Raw genomic sequence first — 21,099 nt, forward strand, 5'->3', positions numbered from 1 at the left:
TCGTAACTCTTCAACAGTTGGCAGCATTGGTATGTGGCCTATTCTGCAGCCTATTCTCAACAACTCCAGTTGTCGCGAAGCCTTAGAATTGAACGGTTGTGTTGTTACAGTGTAAAGAAGTATGGAACCCTGCGCAGACGGTCGCTCAGTGCGATTGAAGCAATATGTAGTCACTGAATTCATGACAGCAGAAGGTGTCACTCCAAAGGAGATTCATCAGAGAATGAAAGCAGTCTATGGTGATTGTGTTGATGTGAGTATTGTGTGTCGTTGGGTGAGTAAGTTTAAAGATGTTGAGGTGGGAACATCTGACCTGCATGGCAAACAAAGAGTTGGACGTCCTGTGACAGAAACCCTCGAGTTTCACAAGCAAAATGTCAATAGATTAATTCAGGACGATCGTCGTCTCATTCGGAGAGAAATTGCAAGCACAATCGGCATGTCGCAAGAACGTGTAGGTCACATTATTGGTTTCCTTTTCTATCGGAAGATCTATGCACGATGGGTACCTCGGATGCTGACTCCTCAAATGAAAGCACACATACTTGCAATTTGCCAGGAACTCCTCTCGCGTTACAAGAATGAAGGTGACGCCTTTCTCCATTCAATTGTGACAGGAGACGAAACTTGGGTACATCATTACGACCCGGAGGCGAAACGTCAGTCTATGGAATATCTACACAAAGACTCGCCCCAAAAAAGAAATTCAAGACACAGCCCTCATCTGGAAAAATCGTGGCCACTGTGTTCTGGGTCGCAGATGTTGTTATTCATGTTGATTTCCTTGATCGTGGAACAACAATAAATTCAGAGCGTTACGTCACAATGCTGCGAACTCTGAAATGATGGATAACAAGGGTCCGAAAGGAAAAGGGAAATGTTTTCCTGCAGCATGATAATGCCAAACCACACACTTCATGTGCCACCACAGCATAACTTCAGAGACTGAATCTCACCACCGTACGGCATCCTCCATACAGACCAGATTTACCACTATCTGTCTCCCATCTGTTCCCGATAATGAAAGATGACCTGCGAGGACATTATTATGCTTCTGATGAAGATGTTGATAGAACTGCGTGACTGTGGTTGCGGAAACAGAGTGTCGACTTCTTACGTGACGGCTTCAGAAGGCTTGCTCATCGTTGGCAGAAATGTATCCAGTTGGCTGGCGATTATGTGGAAACGTGAATGTTGGTAATCACATTCTAAGGATTATTTCTGCGTTTGATTTATTAAAATACTCCCATGCAAACCCAATTAACGACTGTGGAGGCATTACTTTTCATTTAACTGTCGTATTTTGTAGAATGAGGTGAAAATCCTAGGTAGCCATATTTGATTGTGAAGTCATGTTGAGTCATAAACTATACTAATTAAGACAATACGTAGGTGACCATCTGGTGACTATTTTGGGTCATAGATTATATTAATTAAGATACGCTGGTAATCTTGTATAATAAATTATAGCAATTAATAAATAAATTATAGCATAAGTTTGGGTTAAATAACTAATGGATAAGAGAATAAGTAGACTAATGACAGAGGGGTAGGCGAGGGGGAAGGGGGAGGGAAGTGGTGAAGGGAGATAAAGATGAAAATTGGTGTTTGCTTACGTGGTGCTCATAAACAATTGTAGCAGAATGCATGATATTTCGTAGATAGAGCGTTCAGCTTCGTCTTTTAATGCTTTAGTTGTAACTTCCATCGGCTTGTTGGTACAAACGTAACGCTTCAGGAAACCCCACACAATAACGTCCACCGGTGTTGAATCGAAAAATCGTGGCGGCTAATTCCGGTTCCGAAAACGAGAGATGACACGACCAGGAAATGGCTCACGTAAGATCGTCGATGTTTCTGGGCAGTATGGCAAGTGTCACCGTCCTGGTGAAACCACAAGTTTTCAAGAACAATTGGAAGTAACTGTGGCACAAATAACTGGGTTATCATGTTAAGAAAACGTTCACCGTTTACCGTTAATGCTTTCATCCAGATCACAATGGACACCAATCAGTGACACGTTGGGGACGCATTTTCTTCTCATCAGTCATTCGTTTATTGTGTGAATCTCAAATTCGGCAATCGTGCCTATTAATGTAGCCATCGGAATGTAAGTGAGATATGTCGCTGATGATGACTTTGCCCACAAAAGGAGCATTCACTTCTTCTTGTTCGGAAATACAGCTGACGAACTCCCTTCTGTGTGCATGATCTGTTGGCGGAGTTGTTGAGTCAGTTGGATTTTGTAAGATTAAAACATTTAATGAGCATATGGGGAAGTGTCCAGTTCCTGCGCATGGTGAAGAATCGAGATCCATGGACTCTTCGTCATACTCTCGCAGACTGCCATGATATTTGTTTTTAAATGACGATGTCAAGTGTTTTAAATAAGAAACTGAACCAGTCTTTCCGAATTTTGCTATCATTCTTTTCACAATTGAGTCTGGAACATTATTTTCTTCGAAAATTGCGCGCACTTTTCAAGTAGTAGCAACCAGTGTTGAACAATTTTGGCATTAATAGTTAACAATAAAAACGCATTAGTGTATTGTGTGGCGCTTCTTGTTTGCTCACCCCTATCTCTCGTCCGTCGACCTGCCAAAATCAGTGGCATATCGAATAGTTATTGGCAAAATGTCGTGCAGTTCAGATCTTGCACTGTTATTGTGACACTATTGTCTCTCTGACGTTCTGAAATGACCATACGAAACTCACCACCCACTGGTACAGTACATACCAAGTGCAGAGCTGGTATTATGGAAGAAAGATTAGTTTTGCAGGTGATTGGCAGAAGAGTAATACTTGCCTTGTCTTCTGGTCCTGCAACACTGGATACAGCAGAAAGCCACGCCTCCGAGTAGAAGAATGACGCCACCAATTGCACCAGCTATCTCTGCGATTCTAAACAGAAATACTGTGACACTGCGGAACATCATGAAAAAAAAGCTTCCTTAGCTGTGTGCTACACTTAAAAGATAACTCACAAACTTCATGAGCCCTTTTATGTAAAGTATGTCAAAATTTTCATACACGAACATGGAACTTGGTTCTTAGCTGGAAAAGCAAATTCTTGATACTACTTTTCGCTTTTAGTGTGTCGTTTCAAGCCATTGGCGCTGTGAAATTTCATATTAATCAATTTCTATTAAATACTAGTGGCATAACAAGCTCTTCAGGCCAGAAACTTCTCCTCCCACACCTCAAATTTCACGAATTTTCATCAGAGTTTGTGCTTTTCTTGCAGTTTTTACATTGCGAAAATTAATTGTGTTGTATTATTAGCATTTGCCGCCACTCTCCCTGAGCTGCCACTTCAATGATATTTATCGTGTTGATGAGAAGAAACATTAGCTATGTTTCATAACACAACAAAAATTTGGGTACGAAAAGCGGATAATATTTGTTATAGCCTAAAGTCAGGCGCCGGCACTTCAGTCGGGAACGATAGAGAAGAGATGGCAGTGAGAAGACGTCAGCCAACAGCACGCTGACCGATCCCTCCCCAGGACGACAACGTGACAGCAGAGGCCCCAATGTGAAGAGGATGTCAAGTGCCACGACCGACTGATGACGGTGGCAGTTCAATAGCAGCTTCAAGACTAGCAACTTGCATAGAAGGACCAACGATAGTTACTTCGCTTGTAGTTTCTATGTAGTAGGGACTTGTGATTGTTTATACACTCCTGGAAATGGAAAAAAGAACACATTGACACCGGTGTGTCAGACCCACCATACTTGCTCCGGACACTGCGAAAGGGCTGTACAAGCAATGATCACACGCACGGCACAGCGGACACACCAGGAACCACGGTGTTGGCCGTCGAATGGCGCTAGCTGCGCAGCATTTGTGCACCGCCGCCGTCAGTGTCAGCCAGTTTGCCGTGGCATACGGAGCTCCATCGCAGTCTTTAACACTGGTAGCATGCCGCGACAGCGTGGACGTGAACCGTATGTGCAGTTGACGGACTTTGAGCGAGGCGTATAGTGGGCATGCGGGAGACCGGGTGGACGTACCGCCGAATTGCTCAACACGTGGGGCGTGAGGTCTCCACAGTACATCGATGTTGTCGCCAGTGGTCGGCGGAAGGTGTACGTGCCCGTCGACCTGGGACCGGACCGCAGCGACGCACGGATGCACGCCAAGACCGTAGGATCCTACGCAGTGCCGTAGGGGACCGCACCGCCACTTCCCAGCAAATTAGGGACACTGTTGCTCCTGGGGTATCGGCGAGGACCATTCGCAACCGTCTCCATGAAGCGGGGCTACGGTCCTGCACACCGTTAGGCCGTCTTCCGCTCACGCCCCAACATCGTGCAGCCCGCCTCCAGTGGTGTCGCGACAGGCGTGAATGGAGGGACGAATGGAGACGTGTCGTCTTCAGCGATGAGAGTCGCTTCTGCCTTGGTGCCAACGATGGTCGTATGCGTGTTTGGCGCCGTGCAGGTGAGCGCCACAATCAGGACTGCATACGACCGAGGCACACAGGGCCAACACCCGGCATCATGGTGTGGGGAGCCATCTCCTATACTGGCCGTACACCTCTGGTGATCGTCGAGGGGACACTGAATAGTGCACGGTACATCCAAACCGTCGTCGAACCCATCGTTCTACCATTCCTAGACCGGCAAGGGAACTTGCTGTTCCAACAGGACAATGCACGTCCGCATGTATCCCGTGCCACCCAACGTGCTCTAGAAGGTGTAAGTCAACTTCCCTGGCCAGCAATATCTCCGGATCTGTCCCCCATTGAGCATGTTTGGGACTGGATGAAGCGTCGTCTCACGCTGTCTGCACGTCCAGCACGAACGCTGGTCCAACTGAGGCGCCAGGTGGAAATGGCATGGCAAGCCGTTCCACAGGACTACATCCAGCATCTCTACGATCGTCTCCATGGCAGAATAGCAGCCTGCATTGCTGCGAAAGGTGGATATACACTGTACTAGTGCCGACATTGTGCATGCTCTGTTGCCTGTGTCTATGTGCCTGTGGTTCTGTCAGTGTGATCATGTGATGTATCTGACCCCAGGAATGTGTCAATAAAGTTTCCCCTTCCTGGGACAATGAGTTCACGGTGTTCTTATTTCAATTTCCAGGAGTGTATTATTGATACGTTACGCAATTTTCCTGTTGGTTGGTTATACTGAATGTGAACGACATAATTATATTTTTTACTGTTGAGAGGTTTAGGAATTTTTCTGTTTTGAGGTTATACTAAATGAGAATATTACTCATATTATTTTATTTTGTGGGGAGGTTACAACTTAAATACGCCACTGTTGTCATTCATACTCCATCAACTATTCACTGTTCTTATTTTCTTTTGCGGTAATACACGAGTATTGCAGAAATTCAAGATACAGTCTTACAAAATTAATTAATTTGATTACTAATTTGACTTCTGAAGGTGACTCCAGACATAGGCAACAAAAGCGCCATGAGTAAATTCACTAATTCCTTATGCAAAAAAAAGTGTGTAGCTCACAATTTGAAGATTTTTCAAAAGACAATGCTTTTCTTTAAGTAAAGATAATAACATTTACCATCATTTGAACATATACACTGAATCGCCAAAGAAACTGGTAGAGGAGTAGGTATTCAAACACAGAGATATGTAAACAGGCAGAATACTGTGCTGTGGTAGACAACGCTTGTATAAGACAAGTGTCTGGCACAGTTGTTAGATCAGTTACTGCTTCTGCAGTGCTAGGTTATAAAGACTTTAGTGAGTCTGAACGTGGTGTTACAGTCGGCGCATGAGCGATGGGACACAGCATTTTCGAGGTAACGATGAAGTGGGGATTTTTCCGTACGACTATTTCACAGAAATAACGTGAATATCACGAATCGGTAATACATCAAATCTCTGACATTGCTGCGGCCGGGAAAAGGTCCTGCAAGAATGGGACCAATGACGACTGAAGAAAATCTTTCAACGTGACAGAAGTGCAGCCCTTCCGCAAATTGCTGCAGATTTCCATACTGGGCCATCAACAAGGGTCAGCGTGCGAACCGTTCAACGAAGCATCATCGACATGGGCTTTCGGAGCCGAAGGCCCACTCTTGTACCCTTGATGACTGCACGACACAAAGCTTTATGCCTAGCCTGCGCCTGTCAACACGGACATTGGACTATTGATGACTGGAAACACGTCGCCTGGTCGGACAAGTCTCGGTCTATCGATCGGATGGACATATACGGGTATGTAGACAATGCCATGAATCCATGGACCGTGCATGTCACCAGGGGACTGTTCAAGCTGGTGGAGGCTCTGTAATGGTGTGGACCGCGTGCAGTTAGAACGATATGGGACCCCTGCTACGTCTAGATACGACTCTGAAACGTACGTAAGCGTTCAGCATTCATTCATGTCCATTGCGCATTCCGACGCACAATTCCAGCAGGACAATGCAGCACCGTACACGTCCTGAATTGCTACAGGGTGGCTCCAGGAACACTCTTCTGAGTTTAAGGGACACACTGGCCACCAAACTCCGCAGACAATGAACATTATTGAGCTTATCTGATATGGTTTGCAACGTGCTGTTCAGAAGAGATCTCCGCCCTCTTGTACTTTTAAGAATTTATGGACAGCCCTGCAGGATTCATGGTAACAATTCCCTCGAGCACTACTTCGGACCTTAGTCGAGTCCATGCCACGTCATACGGCAGCACTTCTGCGTGCCTGCGGGGGCCCTATACGATATTAGGTAGGTGTACCAGCATCTTTGGCTCATCAGTGTTTTTATGATAAAGCAAGCGACCTCTTGCAACATTTCGCAACTGTCAACATAATACATCAGACTTATCCATTCAATATGACTGCCATAAATGACACGATGCCAAACTATCTGTAGCAGCGCAAAACCATAAACAGTCAAGACGTATCTGCACTGCATCATCTCTCTACTGCAATTTAACATATAAACAAGTCTGTTGTTTGAATAATGAATGTTATCACAGAACGCTGGTTAGATCACCGCAAGTAATAATTTCAGTGACCTTTCGCGAGTGTTAGTGCCGAAATTCTCAACGTACTGACACACGTTCTTTAGGTACAGTACGCGGTGTTTTTAAATACATACCGATCAAACTTAACCGCTGTACTACAGCTATCAGCGGTTCACGCTCCCTACCCAGAGACAACATAACGAAAACATTTTACTTCGTTTACGTTTGTTTGTATTTAAAATGCCTCAGATTTGCGATCTCTAGGTGGGACACTGTGAGCGGTGGGATGACCATTCTTTCTAGATGTCACACTGACATTCATGATGAAATACGAAGTGGGTGACCGCTAGTTATCACCGAATACTACGCGCAGAAAGCAGATGCGAAATAAAAAGACACTTCATAATTTTGGTCTTATCTAACGAGTTTTAACAAGTTTCTTTAACGTTATCTGACAGCGAGCTTAAACAATCGGAAGTTGTGTTCTCTTGTAATAATCAAATTTGTTCGAAAATGTAGTCGCGTGCTTTTTAAAATATGAAAACAGTGCTGACTTAAGAAACAAGTGACGTATATCACGATATGTACATGCTTATGTATATGCTGTCGTGTGGTGTGGTACAAACCTCTGAGACCGCAGACAGCAAAGTTGATTGTGGCAGCACAGGTAACTGCCGGGGCACAAACCGCCTGCCGAGCATTTCATGCCTGGAACAAAGAAACGGAACCGCCCAATTGTGATCGACTTCTTAGCAGAAGGTTCTCCTCTTAGTATCTAGAGCGCCAAGCAACATCCTCACTGAGGCGAGGACGATGGACACGAAGAGCTGTTTTTACAAGAGCTGGAGACTGACCAAACGTTCTTCGCTTTACACTGTGATAGCGATATACACATATGCAAATGGCGGTAATATCGCGTACACAAGGTATAGAAGGGCAGTGCATTGGTGGGATCCATCATTTGTACCCAGGTGGTTCACGTGAAAAGGTCCCAGACGTGATTACGGCCTCACGACGGTAATTAATAGACTTTTAACGCTGAATGATAGTTGAAGCTAGACGCTTGGGACATTTCATTTTGTAAATCGTTAGGGAATTAAAAATTCCGAGACCCACAGTGTCAAGAGTGTGCTGAGAATACCACACATCAGGCATTACTTCTCGCCATGCACAATGCTGTGGACGACTGCCTTCACGTAACGACCGAGGACAGCGGCGTAACAGGGTGGCAGTTGACCCTAAATAACGAAAAGTGTGAGGTCATCCACATGAGTGCTAAAAGAAACTCGTTAAAATTCGGTTACACGATAATTCAGTCTAATCTACCAGCCGTAAATTCAACTAAATACCTAGGTATTACAATTACGAACAACTTAAATTGGAAGGAACACATAGAAAATGTTGTGGGGAAGGCTAATCAAAGACTGCGTTTTATTGGCAGGACACTTAGAAAATGTGACAGACATACTAAGCAGACTGCCTACACTACGCTTGTCCGTCATCTTTTAGAATACTGCTGCTCGGTGTGGGATCCTTACCAGATAGCACTGACGGAGTACATCGAAAAAGTTCAAAGAAAGGCAGCACGTTTTGTATTACCGCGAAATATGGGAGAGAGTGTCACATAAATGATACAGGACTTGAGCTGGACATCATTAAAAGAAAGGTGTTTTTCGTTGCGACGGAATCTTTTCATGAAATTACAATCACCAACTTTCTCCTCGGAATGCGAAAATATTTTGTTGACACCGACCTACATAGGAAGGAACGATCACCACGATAAAATAAGGGAAATCAGAGCTCGACGGAAACATATAGGTGTTCATTCTTTCCGCGCGCTATACATAAATGGATCAATAGAGAATTGTGAATGTGGTTCGATGAACCCTCCGTCAGGGACTTGAATGTGATTTGCAGATTTTCGATGTAGATGTAGATGTTCATTAGCATTGGTTTGTGTGCCAGCTATTGGCAGACAGTGTTGGTCAGTGCATGCCAACAGTTTGTAGCATTGTTCTGCTCCCGAACCTGCTATACGTTTAGATAGCTTCCATTGAGTGTGAACGTGTCTACAGCTGCATTTATTAAAACATTAAATGCGTTACTACCTGCCGAGTTAAGAGCGCGAATGAAGCTCTATGTGGCCGATATTTTGTCGTGAAGTGATGTTGGGCTGATCATAATGAATTGTTGGATCGACTGCTGTATGCTATTTGGCAGGCTGATGTCAATGTAAGTCTCCATGACTTCTAATTTGGCAGTCAAAACATAAAGTTTCTTTGATGCATCATGACGGCAGACGGGATCCATCTTGACCCGGACAAAATTAAAACGATTAGGTAATTTGCCACTCCCAAGAAACAACTCAGGGGAATATGTGATCTGTGTGTGGCAATCCCAAGTCCCCCCAGATGTTGCTGTTACAACATCTTTACGAACTGTGCGGTTCTTTAATGGATACTGGAGCGAGGAACGGATGGTGTTTATGAACACAGAATTCAGATGTTAATTTGTTCTACAGCTAATATCAAACAGTAGAAGTAATACATAACATTTTTGTTGCAGTTGCGGGATCAGTTGTTAACAGTAGTTTTGAATGTTGAAACATATACATATATCACAGATTTACAAATCAGTCAGTCTTCAATTCAATAATAATTCAGTGGATCACGAGCATTGGCCACGACTGGAAAACACACAACATGGGCTCAGTTCACGAATGTTCGAACTTAACTACACCCGCCACTCGATCTCCAGGGATGGGATGCTTGCATCTCATTGACAGTGCCGATACCACAGTTATTAGCCTCATTTACATTTTCTGTTTCCTGTGCTGCTATCGATTCCTTTACTGTTCGATGCATGTGTGAACTGTTTGTCTTCTTGCTGTGGCAGTGCATAAGAGCAGTTGCCACCTGTGGGAGAGAATGAGTTTCCAAATTAAAGATAATAAAATCAATCCCCACCTCAGAAACAAATAGTCGAGTTTCATTCATTAGAACGTAATCAATTCTCTTCGTCAACGCTTACCAGTATACTGAAATATACCCCATAGAAACAAGGATATTTAGAGGATCATCCATGACAATTTGAAATCCTGCTGAATTTTGTTTTGTATTGTCTTGCACATGTATATTACCTGAAGAAATTTCGTCTAATTTATGTGCATAGTGTAAAAAAACGTAACGTTTTACGCTATTTCTTTACAGATTATCATTATTGTAATTATGTACTAGCACAATAATGAGTTTTTATTATTTTCAACTAAGAAAATAAAGCTATATAAAAATGCTAACTCAAAAAATGAAAGTAAAACGTAAAACAACAGATTAAAACATAAATCAAATGCAACTGAAATAAATAGATAGAACAGTAACGAATCTTTAGATATTTTAATTAGGTACGTTGAAAATAATCTGACAGCGCATTAGCCGGCCGTGGTGCCCGAGCGGTTCTAGGCGCTACAGTCCGGAACCGCGCGACTGCTACGGTCGCAGGTTCGAATCCTGCCTCGGCCATGGTTGTGTGTGATGTCCTTAGGATAGTTAGGTTTAAGTAGTTTAAAGTTCTAGGGGACTGATGACCTCAGATGTTCAGTCCCATAGTGCTCAGAACCATTTGAACGATTTTTTTGACAGCGCATTATGTGCAGTTTATTTTCCAGAAACGATGTTTTAGAAAACGGCTTTATTACACAGCGATGTGGGTGGCTTGAAAACTAACTTATGTTGTAACAAAGGTCTTCATTTTTCAAAATTAATTAATGGTGGTAAGGTATTTTGAAAAATATCAAATTATTATAAAAAAAATTTCAAGGACATTAATTGTATCTCAAGTCCTCAAACAATGGAAAGTCCAGAATGGAATAATGACAATATTATGGAAAAAAATAGATTGCTACTCACCATACAGCGGAGACGCTGAGTCGTAGACTTGCACAAGAAAGACACCGCTAAACAACTAAGCTTTCAGCCAAAAGTGGTTCTCCTGGCTCCCGAAGTCAGGCCCCTGGCAGACAGAGACAGTAATCATGTGTCTGTGAGTTGCGTTTGCTAGAAAATGTGAGTGGGTGTATTTTCTAATGCAGACGAAGCCATTCTGACCAAAAGCTTACTTGTTTATCAGTCTTTTTGATAGGTCAGTCGGCAACTCAGCGTCTCTACCGTATAGTGGGTAGCGATCTATCCTTTTCATAATATTGGCATCTCAGCTTTCATATGAAAAACGTTTTATATGTATGTCATCACTTTGAAGAGATTATCTCTAAAACTAAACTGGCTTTCGGAATGTGTTTTATCCGTTAAAAGCGAAATTGGACACTAACAAAAGAAATACATATTGCCCAATTTCGCACGCTCTACAAACCCCCCAAGTTTCATCAGGATCGTTTATTGACGCTTGGGAATGTTCCTTGGTGTGAGTGCCTGGCGAGGGGTCTGGTCAGTGCCGTAGTTCCCGTTGCAGGCGGTGCAAGCGATGAGGCTCTCGCCCGTTTCCTCCATCTCGGAGTGAGCCATCTGCTTGCAGTATGGCTACGTAGCTCTTCATTTGGGCATGTCAAATTGAAGGCCGGTCACTGATGAAGGCTATACCCCATGCCACACATCTATTGACCCACTGGGCAGAGCCAGCAGCGAGCGTTTTGTGTACTGTTTATTTCTTTCTATTTTACACGTCTAGTTCCGTAGGAACAAACTAAGGAGCAAATCTCCATGGCCATGGGACATGTCAGTATATGAAATTACAACAGAAAAGTAATAATACGTGAAAGAAAATTTTTATAAATCCTAAAAAGACGACAAGTTCATACGAACGCAATCTATATACACTCCTGGAAATGGAAAAAAGAACACATTGACACCGGTGTGTCAGACCCACCATACTTGCTCCGGACACTGCGAGAGGGCTGTACAAGCAATGATCACACGCACGGCACAGCGGACACACCAGGAACCGCGGTGTTGGCCGTCGAATGGCGCTAGCTGCGCAGCATTTGTGCACCGCTGCCGTCAGTGTCAGCCAGTTTGCCGTGGCATACGGAGCTCCATCGCAGTCTTTAACACTGGTAGCATGCCGCGACAGCGTGGACGTGAACCGTATGTGCAGTTGACGGACTTTGAGCGAGGGCATATAGTGGGCATGCGGGAGGCCGGGTGGACGTACCGCCGAATTGCTCAACACGTGGGGCGTGAGGTCTCCGCAGTACATCGATATTGTCGCCAGTGGTCGGCGGAAGGAGCACGTGTCCGTCGACCTGGGACCGGACCGCAGCGACGCACGGATGCACGCCAAGACCGTAGGATCCTACGCAGTGCCGTAGGGGACCGCACCGCCACTTCCCAGCAAATTAGGGACACTGTTGCTCCTGGGGTATCGGCGAGGACCATTCGCAACCGTCTCCATGAAGGTGGGCTACGGTCCCGCACACCGTTAGGCCGTCTTCCTCTCACGCCCCAACATCGTGCAGCCCGCCTCCAGTGGTGTCGCGACAGGCGTGAATGGAGGGACGAATGGAGACATGTCGTCTTCAGCGATGAGAGTCGCCTCTGCCTTGGTGCCAATGATGGTCGTATGCGTGTTTGGCGCCGTGCAGGTGAGCGCCACAATCAGGACTGCATACGACCGAGGCACACAGGGCCAACACCCGGCATCATGGTGTGGGGAGCGATCTCCTACACTGGCCGTACACCTCTGGTGATCGTCGAGGGGACACTGAATAGTGCATGGTACATCCAAACCGTCATCGAACCCATCGTTCTACCATTCCTAGACCGGCAAGGGAACTTGCTGTTCCAACAGGACAATGCACGTCCGCATGTATCCCGTGCCACCCAACGTGCTCTAGAAGGTGTAAGTCAACTACCCTGGCCAGCAAGATCTCCAGATCTGTCCCCCATTGAGCATGTTTGGGACTGGATGAAGCATCGTCTCACGCGGTCTGCACGTCCAGCACGAATGCTGGTCCAACTGAGGCGCCAGGTGGAAATGGAATGGCAAGCCGTTCCACAGGTCTACATCCAGCATCTCTACGATCGTCTCCATGGGAGAATAGCAGCGTGCATTGCTGCGAAAGGTGGATATACACTGTACTAGTGCCGACATTGTGCATGCTCTGTTGCCTGTGTCTATGTGCCTGTGGTTCTGTCAGTGTGATCATGTGGTGTATCTGACCCCAGGAATGTGTCGATAAAGTTTCCCCTTCCTGGGATAATGAATTCACGGTGTTCTTATTTCAATTTCCAGGAGTGTATAACACAGGAATCAGCTGAATTTTTCAAGAAACTCGTCGACAGAATAGAAGGACTGACCCTTGAGGGAAGTCTTCAGTTTCAATTTGAAGCGCATAGATGACTGCTAAGATTTTTGAATTCTTGTGGTAGCTTATTGAAAGTGGATGCAGCAGCAGCAGAATACTGCACTCCTCTCTGTACAAGACTCAAGGAGGTGTGATTCAAATGCAGATTGGATTTCTGTCTAGCATTAACTGAGTGAAAGCTGCTCATTCTTGGGAGTAAGCTGATATTGTCAACAAGAAACGACACGGAAGACCACATATATTGAGAGACCAGTGTGAGAATACCCAGAATAATGAACAGTGGCTGACAAGAGGTTCGCAAATTTAAGCCACTTACTGCCCGAACCGCCTGTTTCTGAGCCAAAAATACCCTGTGGTAGTGAGAATGCCGGCCGGTGTGGCCGAGCGGTCCTAGGCGCTTCAGTCTGGAACCGCGCGACCACTATGCTCGCAGGTTCGAATCCTGCCTCGTGCATGGATGTGTATGATGTCCTTAGGTTAGTTAGGTTTAAGTAGTTCTAAGTTCTAGGGGACTGACGACCTCAGATGTTAAGTCCCATAGTGCTCAGAGCCGAGCTAGCCAGAAGAGTAACACCACGCATCATAAGTAAAAGAAAATAAGCAGAGTAGATTACTTTTCGTGTCGAACTATCACTCACTTCATATACTATTCTAATAGTAAAAATGGCAGAATTAAGTCTTCGAATAAGATCCTGAACGTTTACTATCAATCTGAACAACTAGACATTTCGGCTGATCAGTTTCACTAAGACCATTCTGTCTATTTAAAACATCAGGTATTGTTGAATTGTGTGCTAGAAAACATAAAAACTGAGTCTTACACTGATTTAGCGTTAGTTTTTTTCTAGAACCCATGAACTTGCGTCTTGAAATCCACTATTTCAAACAGTGCCAGCGTTGCACACAACTTTCTTTAACATCCATTATTATCAAGCTAGAGTCATCAGCAAACAGAAACATTTTGGAATCATCTGTAATACTGAAAGGCATATCACTTGTACAAATAAGGAGCAGTAGTGGCCCCAGCACTGATCCCTGGGGCATCCCAACTGAAACGTGCCCCACTCGGATCCCACATCAGAGCCACTTCCAACACTGTGGAGAGTGACCTTTGCTGTCTGTGTTTAAGTGAGAGATGAACCACTTGTGAGCTATTCCCCATGTTCTATAATGGTCCAACTTCTGAAGCAATATTTTGTTATCAACGAAATCAATCACCCTAGTGAAACAAACAAAAAAAAAATTCTTTTTTTTAAATTCATCCAGTACCTCGCAGAGAAAAGAGAACATAGTATTTTCAGTTGTTAAACCACTTCTGAAAGCAAACCTTACTTTTGACAGCAAATTATGTGAAGTGAATTTATCTATTATCCTTACATACACAGCCCTTTTAATAACTTCAGCAAACACTACATCTACATCTACACTTATACTCCGCAAGCCACCCAACAGTGTGTCGCGGAGGGCACTTTACGTGCCACTGTCATTACCTCCCTTTCCTGTTCCAGTCGCGTATGGTTCGCGGGAAGAACGACTGTCTGAAAGCCGCCGTGCGCGCTCTAATCTCTCTAATTTTACATTTGTGATCTCCTCGGGAGGTATAAGTAGGAGGAAGCAATATATTCGATACCTCATCCAGAAACGCACCCTCTCGAAACCTGGACAGCAAGATACACCGCGATGCAGAGCGCTTCTCTTCCAGAGTCTGCCACTTGAGTTTGCTAAACATCTCCGTAACGCTATCACGTTTACCAAATAACCCTGTGACGAAACACGCCGCTATTCTTTGGATCTTCTCTATCTTCTCTGTCAACCCGACCTGGTATGGATCCCACACTGATGAGCAATACTCAAGTATAGGTCGAACGAGTGTTTTGTAAGCCACTTCCTTTGTTGACGTACTACATTTTCTAAGGACTCCCCCAATGAATCTCAACCAGGCACCCGCCTTACCAACAATTAATTTTATATGATCATTCCACTTCAAATCGTTCCGTACGCATACTCCCAGATATTTTACAGAAGTAACTGCTACCACTGTTTGTTCCGCTATCATATAACCTTACAATAAAGGATCCTTCTTTCTATGTATTTGCAATACATTACATTTGTCTATGTTAAGGGTCAGTGACACTCCCTGCACCAAGTGCCTATCCGCTGCAGATCTTCCTGCATTTCACTGCACTTTTCTAATGCTGCAACTTCTCTGTATACTACAGCATCATCCGCGAAAAGCCGCATGGAACTTCCGACACTATCTACTAGGTCATTTATATATATTGTGAACAACATGCTGCGTTGTGTTTGCTAAAAACTTTACAATCCAGCGACACAGGTCGTTTGATATTCCATAGTCTCTTACTTTGTTTATCAGGCAACAGTGCGGAACTGTATCAAACGCCTTCCGGATGTCAAGGAAAATGGCATCAACCTGGGAGCCTGTACCTAATATTTTCTGGGCCTCATGAACAAATAAAGCGAGTTGGGTCTCACTCGAGCGCTATTTCCGGAATCCTTGTTGATTCGTACAGAGATTCTGGGTTTCCAGAAATGACACGATGCACGAGCAAAAAACATGTTCTAAAATTCTACAACAGATCGACGTCAGAGATATAGGTCTATAGTTTTGCGCATCTGCTCGACGACCCTTCTTGAAGACTGGGACTACCTGTGCTCTTTTCCAATCATTTGGAACTTTCTGTTCCTCTAGAGACTTGCGGTACACGGCTGTAAGAAGGGGGGCAAGTTCATTCGCGTACTCTGTGTAGCATCGAATTGGTATCCCGTCAGGTCCAGTGGATTTTCCTCTGTTGAGTGATTTCAGTTGCTTTTCTATTCCTTGGACACTTATTTCGATGTCAGCCATTTTTTTCGTTCGTGAGAGGATTTAGAGAAGGAAATGCAGGGCGGTCTTCTTCTATGAAACAGCTTTGGAAAAAGGTGTTTAGTATTTCAGCTTTACCCGTGTCATTCACTGTTTCGGTGCCATCATAATGCCAGAGCGTCTGGATATGCTGTTTCGATCCACTTACTGATTTAACGTAAGACCAGAACTTCCTGGGATTTTCTGTCAAGTCGGTACATAGAATTTTACTTTCGAATTCAATGAACGCTTCACGCATAGCACTCCTTACGCTAACTTTGACGTCATTTAGCTTCTGTTTGCCTGAGAGGTTTTGGCTGCGTTTAAATTTGCAGTGAAGCTCTCTTTGCTTTCGCAGTAGCTTCCTAACTTTGTTGTTGAACCACGGTGGGTTTTTCCCGTCCCTCACAGTTTTACTCGGCACGTACCTGTCTGAAACGCATTTTAAGATTGCCTTGAAATTTTTCCATAAACAGTCAACATTGTCAGTGACGGAACGGAATGGCATAGAAATAGGTGTATTCTGGTAAAGCAAGCCTCTGAATTCTCACATTGTTTAAATGGTGCTCTGATATGTCAGTAATGTCAGAGTCAACATCTACAAGCAGTTCGTTTAGTTTATCTCTAATACCTATTGCAAGGGTTGGTGCCACCACGTGTGCATGCGTAAATGCTGGCTAGCACATAACATCACGTGACGATGACAGAGTTGGCGAGGTAGTAAGATGAGGTAGTTGCATGCATGGACTCGATGCAGACCGCTTCGTTTACTGCTATCTGTGTTATTATCTGAGAACTACTCCTTAACATGTTCATGCTAAATGCGAGGCGACAGTGCATTCAACCTGACGCCTGGACTTACGAGTGGTACCCACTATGCCACCTAACCGCTGATACCCGTTCCATGAGGTTGACAAACCGTCAGTACAGTGCTAAAGTTAGGCACACCTGATGGCATTTACGATATAGGGCGCCCTCTTATTTATGCCACTCTCATCCAGTTCAAGCTGAACACTCCACCCAACTCTACGGTGAACATAGTCAATGATGGGGTTACCACGGGCTATGTCATGGAAGCATCATGACTGATTGAGGATGCACCTGGGAGCTCTTCTTGCTAATATTGGTTCAGGTGGTTCTGAGAACTGTGGGACTTAACTTCTGAGGTTATCAGTCCCCTAGAACTTAGAACTACTTAAATCTAACTAACCTAAGGACATCACACACATCTATGCCCGCGGCAGGATTCGAACCTGCGACCTTAGCAGTCGCGCGGTTCCAGACTGTAGCGCCTAGAACCGCTCGGCCACCACAGCCGGATCTTATTGTTAACATTATTCGTGCCCAATGTTTACATTTATGAAAGGATTTGTATATTTTGTGTAGAACACCTCTGATTAGTACCATACATCGATCAGTACAGTATTTTTTCTAAGAGCTCGAACGTCAAGGAAAATACGAATAGCTCTTACTCCCTGCAACTAGAGCCCTTAATGAACTATTTATTTTGAAACATGGATGTTTCTACGTAGTATATTATTGTTGATGATTTGTGATGTGATTTCGAACACAAGAGTGATCCAAAGTTTGACAACATGTAAAAACAACAGCAGTATATAATCGCAAGAATTTTTTTTAGCTAATCACCAGTTTCATTCGTAATGATCATCTAACTGATCAGCATTCTTGAACTTAACAAAAGAAGCAAATAACGGGTTGACTTGTAATTGAATCACTGAATAAGACAAATACTTTCATAGACTGTTGTGGTTTTTATATATGTTATTTTTTTCATAACACATGCTTTTCTTGTTGCTACTATTTTCCTGAATATAGTGGGATCATGAGTTATGATTATATTATTTATGATGTTTTCTTTGTAGCATGGTTGTTTTTCTTTGGTCTTTATTATCTATGTACTTAATCTATAATAAGGATATGAATGACAAATACAGGGTGATTCAAAAAGAATACCACAACTTTAAAAATGTGTATTTAATGAAAGAAACATAATATAACCTTCTGTTATACATCATTACAAAGAGTATTTAAAAAGGTTTTTTTTTCACTCAAAAACAAGTTCAGAAATGTTCAATACGGCCCCCTCCAGACACTCGAGCAATATCAACCTGATACTCCAACTCGTTCCACATTCTCTGTAGCATATCAGGCGTAATAGTTTGGATAGCTGCTGTTATTTCTCGTTTCAAATCATCAATGGTGGCTGGGAGAGGTGGCCGAAACACCATATCCTTAACATACCCCCATAAGAAAAAATCGCAGGGGGTAAAATCAGGGCTTCTTGGAGGCCAGTAATGAAGTGCTCTGTCACGGGCTGCCTGGCGGCTGATCCATCGCCTCGGGTAGTTGACGTTCAGGTAGTTACAGACAGATAAGTGCCAATGTGGTGGCGCTCCATCCTGCTGAAATATGAATTGTTGTGCTTCTTGTTCGAGCCGAGGGAACAGCCAATTCTCTAACATCTCCAGATACTGTAGTCCAGTTACAGTAGCACCTTTGAAGAAAAAGGGAGCAAAAACTTTATTGGCTGAAGTGGCACAGAAAACGTTCACCTTAGGCGAGTCACGTTCATACTGAGTTGTTTCCCGCGGATTCTCAGTGCCCCATATACAGACATTGCGACGGTGGACTTTCCCGTTAGTGTGGAAAGTTGCTTCATCACTAAACACAATCTTTGAAACGAAAGATTCATCTGTTTCCATTTGAGCAAGCATAAAATCACAGAAATCGATTCTTTTAATCTTATCAGCTGCAGACAGTGCTTGAACCAATTTCAGACGATAAGGTTTCATAGCTAACCTTTTTCGTAGGACTCTCCATACAGTTGATTGTGGAATTTGCAGCTCTCTGCTAGCTCTGCGAGTCGATTTTCCTGGGCTGCGAACAAATGCTTGCTGGATGCGTGCTACATTTTAATCAGTCGTTCTCGGCCGTCCCGAACTTTTCCCTTTGCACAAACACCCATTCTCTGTAAACTGTTTATACCAACGTTTAATACACCACCTATCGGGAGGTTTAACACCATACTTCGTTCGAAATGCACGCTGAACAACTGTCGTCGATTCACTTCTGCCGTACTCAATAACACAAAAAGCTTTCTGTTGAGCGGTCGCCATCTTAGCATCAACTGACGCTGACGCCTAGTCAACAGCGCCTCAAGCGAACAAATGTACAACTAAATGAAACTTTATAGCTCCCTTAATTCGCCGACAGATGGTGCTTAGCTCTGCCTTTTGTCGTTGCAGAGTTTTAAATTCCTAAAGTTGTGGTATTCTTTTTGAATCACCCTGTATATGGATGAGGGAATGGATGTTTGGGCTAATATTACAGCAATTGTAAAATCAACTAGTGAATATTTGCTGCTCATTAAGAGTGTTGCATTATGTTATATGATTACTGCAGCTCCTGAGTTAAAGCTGCGGCAGCATAGTTAGTTATAGGTGTGATTGTGTGAGTGACTGAGGTCGGTTTTCTGGTGAAATCCTCTTATGTTTGTAATTTCATTTCAGGCACCATAACTATGCGAAGTTGACTGAAGAAATAATATTTAAGTGTTGAGGAATAAGTAATAAATAATAATGTGGGCCCGCACTCCTTACCTCTATTCCATGCCAGCTACTATGGAAAATTCAGCCTGACAACAGCTAACTACAAATTAATAAAACGAATATAGAAAAACGTTTACTTATGCCTCACTATCGCACCCCTTACTGAGACTAACCAGATGCAGATTTTTTTTCCCCAATGGCTGTGGTGATGAAACTGGTTCACCAATCCCCAGCTGTCATTTCATGTACATCAATCTATATCTTAGCTTCTTGTCTACTTTCCGAACATTTGCTGGAGCAAATTCAGATCAGCAGAAGATAAGACCTCCATGATCCTATCTGCTGACCGTAGTTTGGTTGCATCTACTGGTGGAAACCAAGCATAATCAGTTTTTATTATTACTTGACATTGTAACTAAATAATTGCTTTGGTCTTGGACTGGCCTTGCGTTAACGACAGCCAGTGGGTGGCCTTTTCTGAAGTTACACGAAGGTTAAACGACTTCTTCTCATCGTACAGGAGACCGAAATGTATTCCACTCTTGCGTGCATTATGAAAGGCTACGGCCAGGCGCGACTGACATATGGTATCGCCAGGTGGTCCTCTCACTGTAGGCGTTTTGTTTCACTTTCAAAGCTAGCGGCGTCAGGAGGTTTGATAAACAAACACTTGCTCCAACTGTGGTGCTGCCTGGGGCTGCACAGTCGCAAGTAAGATTGAGACAAGCTTCTCCCCTTGTATGTGCTAGGACTAACGTCAATGACAAATAGGAGATTTGTTTACATAGTGGTGTGTCTGAACAGGTGTTCATTACCAGCAAGTTGTCCTTCTTTGTGGAAATATTTACCCGGTCATGCTTTGAACAGTGTGAAGTAAGGTGCAACCTTCATGTTCTGAAGTCATTTTCTCCACCCATGTCTCGAAATGTCCTTGAGAATACGCTGTAGAGTCTACACCAAAAGGTTTCTCACGCAATCTCTATTTAGTCAAAACGTCTGAGTAGGGGAATTTCAAAGGCTAGGATTGCAGGCACGTCGCAATACACTGATGCTATGTAATTTTAGTCAAAAACAAGCTCTATCTTTAAGTATGCTGTTACACTGTATAGTAACAAGTGGTTGGTCACTTTCAAGACTGTCGTGAGGAGAGGGTCGAGCCATCTATTCTCTCTCATCTGACTGACAGACCACGAGTGGTATTGGCTTATATAAACTTACGCACTTTTCTTATGGAATGGCCAGGGAGAACTCAGAGGCAAAGTAGGACGTTTATTCTGGCGACAGATTCTGAGGGAGCAGACTCCCACTCCTGGAGGCAGATCCAGAGGGAAGCAGACTTCCGGAAGGTTCTGATGGGTGCCGACGCTGACTTTAGACTGTGGCACCAGCGTTTCAGTTGGC

General features: G+C 43.9%; 2 protein-coding genes across 3 annotated transcripts in view; one reads left to right on the forward strand and one right to left on the reverse strand.

Annotated features, from left to right (window-relative positions):
- The window catches only part of LOC126273003 (uncharacterized), a 196,934-nt gene that overhangs the window by 163,967 nt on the left and 11,868 nt on the right, over window positions 1–21,099 (forward strand). The gene's annotated exons all lie outside the window — the stretch shown is intronic.
- Window positions 1–21,099, reverse strand: part of LOC126273002 (uncharacterized) — a 77,847-nt gene that overhangs the window by 17,029 nt on the left and 39,719 nt on the right. Inside the window, exons 2-3 of one of the 2 annotated variants that reach the window (XM_049976364.1) lie at window positions 7,577–7,658; window positions 2,807–2,901 (exon numbers count right to left, since the gene is read on the reverse strand). In XM_049976364.1, the coding sequence (XP_049832321.1) occupies window positions 2,807–2,901; window positions 7,577–7,658 (177 nt within the window). The remainder of the gene's footprint in view (window positions 1–2,806; window positions 2,902–7,576; window positions 7,659–21,099) is intronic. The other variant, XM_049976365.1, reaches the window with a different exon arrangement.

This window comes from Schistocerca gregaria, chromosome 5, assembly GCF_023897955.1.
Source record: "Schistocerca gregaria isolate iqSchGreg1 chromosome 5, iqSchGreg1.2, whole genome shotgun sequence".
Classification (NCBI taxonomy): domain Eukaryota; kingdom Metazoa; phylum Arthropoda; class Insecta; order Orthoptera; family Acrididae; genus Schistocerca; species Schistocerca gregaria.